This window comes from Camellia sinensis, chromosome 10 (genome assembly GCF_055761805.1).
Source record: "Camellia sinensis isolate YWXY chromosome 10, ASM5576180v1, whole genome shotgun sequence".
Taxonomy (NCBI): domain Eukaryota; kingdom Viridiplantae; phylum Streptophyta; class Magnoliopsida; order Ericales; family Theaceae; genus Camellia; species Camellia sinensis.
Window position 1 is genome coordinate 57,312,187 of NC_138970.1, and position 9,847 is coordinate 57,322,033.

The 9,847-nt window shown below is 37.9% G+C and overlaps 1 protein-coding gene across 1 annotated transcript; it reads right to left on the reverse strand.

The window, feature by feature from the left end:
• Positions 1-1,006: 1,006 nt before the first annotated feature.
• On the reverse strand, positions 1,007-9,522 carry LOC114314829 (putative ADP-ribosylation factor GTPase-activating protein AGD6). The gene is made up of 3 exons (XM_028261332.2): positions 8,320-9,522; positions 8,130-8,219; positions 1,007-1,752 (listed from the first exon to the last, which is right to left on the reverse strand). Exons 1-3 carry the CDS (start codon positions 9,127-9,129, stop codon positions 1,231-1,233), a joined length of 1,422 nt encoding a protein of 473 aa, XP_028117133.2. The 5' UTR covers positions 9,130-9,522; the 3' UTR covers positions 1,007-1,230.
• Positions 9,523-9,847: the final 325 nt, after the last annotated feature.

A 9,847-nucleotide genomic window follows, 5' to 3' on the forward strand; every position in this document is an offset into this window, starting at 1 on the left:
AGTTGAAAATATATGGGAGAAGTTAAAAAAACTTATGGGGTCGGGAGAATTCAATAAATATTGAGGATTTTTTTTTTTTAAAATCAAAAAATTAGAAAGTAAAAAAATTCACATAACGGAAATACCACTTCATTACTAACACTTGATAATTTTTTATTTAATGATAATGACATAATATCATAATTTTATCGATAATTTTTTCCAAAGTAGATCAACCTCGACCTACACTCAGTGAGGAAACTTCACCACCAATGTATTTACATAATAAATAGGTTTCGCTAAAAAAAGAAATTTAATTGAAAGTACACAATTCTAATTCCAAATGATGCGGTTAGAAGTTTTCTGTCGATTATTAAAATTCATCTTATTATTTAAATTTAAATAACTCGATTTTTTTTTTTTTATAGTACATATAAATTTTATCAATCCAAATTTTAGTGAAGATGGTTTAAAAATTGTTTTCAAATTTTACCTTGGTTACCTAACAAATCAATCTCATATGAACATTTCAACAAGTCCCTATATCATTTTATTACCACTAAGAATAAGAGCATTCCTAGAGCACATATTAGCACTAAGTTTCAAATGTTCACAGTAAGTGAATATGTATTGCATTTATCTCATGCAATGGAGCTATTAACACAGTTGTCAAAGAAGTCAGGTGTTAAGTTAGATGTCATCTAGCCATTTAGCCAGTCTTTGTGAACCCAAGAGATTAATTTTTCAAAAAACAATCCAAATTCTATTTCAAACTTTACCGTTGTTTATTCAAAAAAAAAAAAAAAAATCATTTATGTCAACTTGCTCCATTTCATGAGAGACAATGTCAACACAACTCAATTTCATAAGAGTCGACACCAGTGGTAGTTCAGTCAAGGGCAAACAAGCATTTACATGAAAATGTGAATTTAATCAAAAGGTATCACAAGTACATGCAACAATGCATGATTAAAATTTTAAAATCAAGTACAATATATTGAAATAGTACCCAGAAAAAAAAAAACATTAATAATAATAATAATAATTGAACTGCAGTCGTTACAAATCCGAAAGCAATCTAAATTTAAAAAGTCACAAACAATGTTCCCCAAACTCGAAAGACATTGGTTGTGAGTTGAGCAATTAGCCCACACCGTTCACAATTATACAAGCCCCTTCCCAACAAGTTACATGGGGAAAAAAATCACTTTTGAAAGGTCAAAAAAAAAAGTTGGTGATCATGTACTAACCTTAGAGAAAGCCGCCATCAGTCCAGTTGGAATCGGATTTTCCATTGTGCCCAACAGTTTTCTTATCAGATGATGCACTCTGGTAGAAATGATCAAATCCGTCATCTTTACCATCGTCCCAACCTGCCCAGCCATCCCCGTTACTGGCCGCTGCACGCTTTGTGGAGGATTCTTCTTTCCTATTGTCTTTTTGGTCCCAATCATCCCAAGACCCTGAGCTGACAGAATTATTATGAGCAGCACCAGATGAGGACTTCCCTCCTCCGGAACTCCATCCTTTTGACTCTTGTGCAAACTCTTGATAATAGCCGTTTCCCTCGCTTTCGTTTCGTTGCCAGTTGTCTGCCTTCCAGCTGGTGCCAGTGCCCGTGCTGCCTTCCTTAGTGTACTCCTCCACCTTTTGTGAGGCCAATGCCATGACCCCTCTCATGATCCCCCATGTCTTCTGTCCGATCTCTGTTGTTTTTGTGGTGACAACATTGACTGTTTCATTGACCTTGGTATCATACCCTCCCTCTCTCACCTGTTAGAAATGATTTACACATTGACCTTAGCTTCAATATTTCACCCCTTTTTTGGCATTCTTGAAATACTTAATAACCACACAGCAGCACACATTGACCTTAGCTTCAATATTTCACCCCTTTTTTGGCATTCTTGAATACTTAATAACCACACAGCAGAATAACAAGAACTTCTATAGAATATATTTGCTAGATAGATTCAAAATCCCCCAAAAAAATTGGCAAAATGGATCAGGATATTTAAGTGAATGAATAATCAATGATATCAGTTGGTTTCCATATAATTTGCTATCGATATGATGGAGCTTGCAACCGTTTATGATACCAAAGAACAAAAAAAACCAACAAAGAATAATTCGCGAGTGTTTTATCTGATTAACAGCATAACGTTTCAAAGGTTTCAAGTTTCTCTTCAAAATCCCCCTTGGCATTACGTCCTACACCTTTTTTCAATGGGTATCCTATCGTTACTGATTTGGTAAAATTTTGAAACTACTATAACACCACCATCTGTTAGGCTATAGGAGGAATGCAAATATATCCAACCTCTGAGAAGGCTGGTAATCTCAATTATCTATGAGATAAGGATCCCAACTTAAGGAATACGTAAATTTCAGTTCCAAGGAAGTCTGTGAGAAGAGTAGTGCTACACATACAGAAATGTTATACAAAATTGTTATACAGAAAGATGAGGCTAACTGTGATCCTTTCATTTAAAATCACAAGGCTTGTCATTATCAACATAATTTACAAGTATGTCACTACCACATCATTTTGGAAACTGATTCTGTATAAAAATTTCTAGTGATATATATTATTTTCCTTGTGAAAATATCATTTACTTATAAATATATATATATATATATAAAGAAGAGCTATGAAGGCAGAGGAGGGAAGGGGCGGGACCCCACTACGCCTGGTCTAAGTCATAACCATTGTTTATTCCTACTAGAGGCTAACGCATTGGCAAAGACGCTACTGAGTGGATTACATGCACCTCTCATGAATGTCATGACACCTATTGGACCATAAACCAAGGTAAAGGAACATGGAAGGATTTCATCAGAATCAATCAATCCAAAAGAACTCTATTCCAATTCAACAAAGCCATAATTTCAATAATTGGAGCAAGAGATTGCCCATGAAGCATCAAAGGCTATGAAGTGCAAACATAAATGCAACACAAATAAATCCAAAGTGGTCACAGTAAAACCTAGCAAGTCTAAAATTAAATTCACAAAACACGGAGGTTCCGAGATACTAAAACCTCGGAATCATTCAGGTAATCAAATTTAAAAATGATGTTAAAATTACTACAGTGTGCCCCTCTGCAGAACATTTTCCACCCCTCATGTGGTTCCAGACTAAATTGCAATGTTAACTCTGTTAACAACAAAACACAAAAATACTTTACAGCCTCCAATATAACAATGTCTTCCACCCTCTTCCCCCTGTTTCAACTACCATCATATTCAACTTACCAACACCAGCCGATTCAACATTCCAACAGCATCATTCATTGATTAAACAGTACAAAGAATATACACACACACACACACACACAAACATACATACATACATATACATATACATATATACACGTATATGCATACACTGGCAAGATGAAATTTTATTTTTGCAACTATAGCTATCTGTTTGCTGAAATATGCGCAAAGTCTAGATTGTTTTATTGGTGCAGCATAAATTTAAAAAACTTGGGCTAGGTATGCCTGTGGTTGGTTTGGTGATGGGTTTAGGGTGGTGAGGAAAGATTATTGGATTATGATCCTGAAAGGTGGAAGCAAGGATATATGTTTTGGGGGTTTAAAAAGGAATGTAGTTAGCTTGGATTTAGAAGAGGCAGGTTGCTGAAATTTAAAACAACGTGCTGTAACACTCAACAGTGGCCATTTAAATCTCAAGCATACACAATTTTTTTTAATGAACAGAAACATTCACATAGTACCACCAAACAATTAATATATATTTCATGCTGATGATTACCCAAATGATTTCTGGATGAAGAGAACAGGTGCTGTCATTCAATTAAGCCTGCTAGTAAAGTGTGATCTCTAGCATGCATTGATGTCCATTCATGTTGGGTTGGGATTAGGGTTTTACAGGGGTTAGGACAAAAGAGAGGAGGACAAGGACCATATTGTCAATTTGTATTGGAATTTGACTTTAACTTAAAATTTACCAACTCAAAAAATGTGTGCGAATAGAACAACTTCTGTTAATTGATAACAGAAGAAGGTAAAGTGCAACTAGAGTCAAATCCACAAGAGGGAAAATTGACCATTTTTAAATGTCAGGGAGGTTTAAGTTCTCTAGAGTAGTCAAACCATAAGGGGGTAAAATAGACTTTGCATTGCCGTGTTATATGGTTGATATTTAGCATGACAATCCTTAAAAAAAATACATCCACAAGAAAAAGCTCCAATTAACTGAACAAAAAACAACACAAAATAGACAACCCTCTCTTAACCAAAAGAATGTAGCTTAAAGGTCAGTCATTCAACCACAAATGTGGATGTGTGTATTTGCGCAAGGTTTACCAAATATACTAACATAACAACAAATTGATAAAATTAAAATTAAAATTAACACCTGAACTCAATCTTGCAATAATGTACAGACAAAAAATGTTAACCATATATTATTATGTGGTTGTTTTGGTTGAATCCAAAATATTTCAACTCACATTTGAAGTTAGAAAATTTTCACAATTTTTCTAGTTTTTTAAAAATTTTAGGATCACCCAATCTAGATGGGCCCAAAAAGTAAAAAAGTTAACTCAAAGTTGAAAAAAGTTCCCTAAAGAAAAATATAAGCCAATTTATATATAATAATATAACGGGTATTTGAATAGGTTTGGTCAAAACCCTTTGAAGGTTTTTTTTTCAACATATATATATATATATAAGCCCCCAATGCAGGGACCTTCGGGCCTGCCCCTAGAAAGTGAACACCAAATACCTACAATCACTCACTAGTCATAGGTGACTGTTAAGCCAACAAGACACCAACTTTTTAATAAGCAAAATTCCCGTCCCAATTATATTTGTTAAATATATTTACATGTATATAATGTAGGCAACTATTTATTAAAAGCGAACTGTGTGTATTTAAAAAATAAAATAATGACTTATAGACCAAAGTCTAAAAATAATTTCAGAATGTAAATTATTTTTTGAAAAACAAAAAATTATTTTGAAACATAATAATATTTTCGAACCACAAATAAGAAAAGAAATTCTTGTTCGAAGTATATAACAAGAATAAGATCACAAACTATAAATCAAACAAAATAAAATAGAAAGAACTTACAGAATGTAGAAAAATGCAAAATACAGGAAAGCTGAAGCGTGTATTGGACACACTTGCTTTGAGAGCATTACGTCCTCGCCATGGTGCTCGAGAACAATGACGCTGACCTCTCAAGATGCAACGAATACATCCCAACAACGCAGCACTACAAGATTGAGACTAGCGAATAGAATGTGTTGAACTCTCATGCAAAAACAAAGCAGGAAATATGCAGAAGAATGCAAGGGAAGAATGCAAAAACAAATGAAGGAATTGCTGGACAAGATCTAAATTTATAAGCTCCATGGTGACTGTTTGGATGGGTTTGGAGACCCTCTGAATAGATGCAAATCGAAAAACCGACGGAGTGAAGAGAGGTGACCAAAGAAGGGAAGGGAAGGGAAGGGAAGGGAAGGGAAGGGAACTAGTTCGGATTTGAATTCGAAAATTCAAATTTAGAAATTTTTCCGCAAAAATTTGAATCAAAACAATTCAGGATTTTGAATTTTCTTGAAAAAATTTTGAAAAAAAATTCAAATGAATTTTGTCACAAAAATTAAAGTTAGGACTCGACCCACAACATGCACCCGAGCCCGGGCCGGCCGATGGCGCGTGGGTGTGATGGATTTAGGTCAAACTCATTTTGTCCATAACTCTCATCTTTACAAAATTTGGGGTACCCCTTGGAACCTATCCCAAGTAAGCTAACCTAGAATTTATATACTCATATAAACTCTAACTTTGTTTCTATGTGGGACAAACCATTTATTGAGCAAACCTACTTTGTCTCTTCAACTTCCATTTTCACGAACCCAAAAATGACATCAACTTCCCATTCACTCGGAAATGTTTTTGATGAATCATCTTCGAGGCATGATTCAACATGTGGCAAGAAACACGTCACCACTTGGACCCACCTCAAATGATGCATGGGTCCCGTTTCAATTTGGGCTCCAAGTTGCCCAAAAATAAGCCTAGAAAACTCAAATTTCCAACAATTCCCCACATGAATGGAGTTGACAGAAATGAACATGCAACAATATGCTAAGTCTTGCTACCTTAACTTTATAGGCTAATAAGAATGTGTAGCGAAGTTATCTTCAAGTTCTCCATTTTCAAGAGAGGGTCTATTTTCGGACTCAGCACATCATGGTTCTGACGTGTCAATCTCGGAATGGCTCCAGGTTTGCAAGTGTTCTAGGACCCTTAATGGAGTGACTTTCGCGTTCATTGAACCTTTTCGAAGCCAAATACTCAGTTCTCTGGGTTTATGATTCTAAACCTTTTCAAGTCCAAATACTTAACCTGAGAAATGGATCTCCCTCGAGGATTTCATCTTCTCCAAGGATAATGCGCTTGTTCGAGAGTTTTGTGTTTTCCAAGTATTTAACTATCTTTGATGAGTGTTCATTGAAACATTCATAAAACGCTAGAACCTCTCCTTACACTTGGAGAATGAAAGGAAGTGGTCAGATGTCAACAATTGTCTCGACCAGACAGTTAAAGAGAGAATATTCCACATTTTGTTCCTTGGCCACATACCGTCACTATATCGATTGCTTGGTCGCTAAGCTAATGTTGGGTGCCTACATATAGCTGCCCACCCATAGGTATACATTTAGAACACATGAATGAGGAAGTGAGATTAAGGATATATTAAAGGATGCTCTGCCAAATTTCTTTCTACATGCTTGTCTTGCTTTTCACCCAGCCATCATCTTCCTCCATCTCTTCTTCTTGAATCTGATTATTGGCCTCTCCTCTCTACTTTTGGTGAAATTCATCATTTACGATGAACTTCATCTTCTCTAGCTAGTTTCTAGCAAAATCCACCATTTTCAGCGACCTTCAAAGAACCCACTCCGTACAGATTGGTGGAAGAGGAAGAACTTTAGTCGCATTGCATTGCAGCATATAGCTATTTCGCCTCTAACTACTGCAACCCAAAACCACCCCACTGAAGTCTCAATTCACCCTATATTCCTTTTCTTTTTCTGCTTCCTTTCACCACTACCACCACCATTGCAAGCCTTGCAACCACCAATCCACCACCCGCTCAACATACACCCCCACAAACCCACCCCCCGATTCCATCGTATACCACATCCATTGAAAACCCATCAAATACACGAGCGCACAATCATGGAAACCAGCCTCAAACCCATCCGCAACACAAGCCCCACTATCATGGATCATTGTCGATGGATGGATCGTCATTGCTATATGAATTGTGGCAAAGTTGGATTGCGGTAGCGGTAGAGAGCCATAGATGATTGATGGGTGTAGCAACAGAGGGGTGGGATAGGGTGGTTGTGGGGTGTGAGACAAGGTGGCGATTGTGGTGGTAGGTGATTCACACAATGTGGATTGGGTTGCCGATCAAAGGTGAGAGACCGAGAGAAAACATGGAGTGGTGGTTAGTGAAGAGGGAGTGAAAGAAAATGAAGAAGGAAGTATTTGGCTACAAAGATAAAAAAAAATCCAAAAATGTTCCAGGTTTGTTTGGTTAAAAAAAATTATAAAAATTTAATCTTGTAAAAAGGCAAAAGGGTAATTGCATCTTATATTTGTAAGGGTAGTGTTTGTATTTAAACACCAAAAAATGTTGAGGACATCACAATTTTCTATTAATTCTCCCCTGGTAACATAATGAAAGAGATGTCTTTGTACATTGTAATAAAAAAAGAGAGGTCAATATAATTTTAGAAATAAGAAGGGTCTGTGTATTTGTCAAAAATCTCAAGGAAGGTCAGTTAGCCGAATTTCTAAAATGTCATCATTCATACAAGAATCATGATCTCTCTTTTTCACAAAGCATTGTCGAAAGGTCGGCTAAACTTCAAACAAAAATGATGAATTCTATAATTTAGACCCATAGTTATTTATTTCAAGCACCACCAAACTTGCTCCAGCAGCACTAAGCCACACATCAATAATAAATTTATGATTCATAATTTTTTCTTTTTGTTGAAATCTGAAAATTTGATCATCCATACTCTGATTATAATTAAAATGAACTTGATTTGTAAAATAAGGGCAAAATTTAACCAAATGAAGTGCCAAATACCTTGGAACTGATCTCCTTTGTGCTTGCTTGAACAACATTGGCCGCAGACTGAGCCGCAGATGCAGCAACCATAGATAACCTCCCAAAACCCTGAATAGAACACATTAAAACAAATCAGATCAATATACAAAAATCAAAATCCTAACACATACATTATGCTGAAACGCACACAAACAGAATTGCAAACAACCTGAGTAACAGCAGAAAGAACATCCCCTTGCGAATTATTTCTCGGCATCGGAGCCGCCGCCCCCGCCGGATTCGATCCGAAGCCCACATACTTCCCGCCTTGCGATGGAGGCACATTATCTGGCCGCGATTCATTCTCCGCCATCTTCATAGCAAAAAACGTCTCCTTATTCGCCGCCGAAGCCTCCAATTGCGACCGCGTAAAAATATCCTCCGTCGACCTCGACTTCGAATTCAACCCTCGACCTCCGCCGCCACTCCTGAAATCGCTCACCGACTGGTTCCGCCTCACATCCGCCGCCGCCGCCGATCTAACCCCTCCTCCGTCATCAAAACTGTCCCAACTATCCCACCCTCCCTTTCCGCCTCCACCACCACCACCTCCGCCGCCGCTCAACGGCGGTTTCCTCTTGCTGGCTCCGACATTTTCCTTGACAACCGGCGGGTCTCGCCAGGGGCGGCCCTCGGCTAGGGTTTGGATGCGATCCCGATAAACAGAGGCGGCGTTGGTGTTGTATTTCGTGACGATGTCTGTCTCTTTTGCGATGCCGTACTGAGAGAAGAATTTGTTGAGCTGTTCGTTGCCTCCGGCTTCCATTTTCTTGATCTGGATCTCGGACCACGAATCCATGGTGACGGATCGGACGAAACTGATGTGAACGCCGAGGCCGCGGTGTTTCCCGGAGCATTCCAAGCACATGAACACCCCGTACGATACCGACGCCCATTGAGGATTCTTCTGCGCGCAATCGACGCAGGTCTTGTTCCCGATTTGCGCTTGTAGGTCTCGGAGGCGTCTCGATGCCGCCATTGTTAGGATCTTCGGATTCGATCGTGGCCGATCCGGAACTCGATCTGTAAAAAATGCAGACAAATGTAGAGATTGATTGATATATATGAAGAAATTTGAGGTGATTCAGATCATATTTGGGTCATTTATGTCGAATTGAATAATTAAAGTTATGACGGAGAGAGGGAGAGAATGAGAGATCTAGAGAGAGAGAGAGAGAGGCAGCAGGAGACGAACTTTCTCTATCTGGGGGTAGATGGGGAGTTGCGGGAGAAAGCGACACCGTCGAAACGTTTGGGGTTGGTAATGGTAACTGCTTGGGTGTACACAAATTACGTGCAATGTTGGGTGACTCGTCCGAGGTCGTTTGGCGGAAAACCACCTGAACCGAATCGGTCTGGTCAATTTGTTTGACGGGTAGTTCGAATCTATGCTATATATTCGTTTGGTAACATTTACGTTTTCAGTTTTCAGTTTTCTGTTTATATTTATAAAAATTTTAAAAATTCAAATAAAAACTTGTTTGGTAAAATTTTTGATTTATAAATCAGTGGTCTCAGTTTATAAATTTGGCCAAAAAATGAAAACACAAAAAATGTATTTCCATTTTGAGTTTTCAATTTTTTTTTTTAACCACCCAACACTAGCCACCGCCCACCATCATTTTCCACCACCGTCTTCCGCCACTACCACCCACCACCCACCACCACCTGCCACCACCAATCACCACCAATCACCA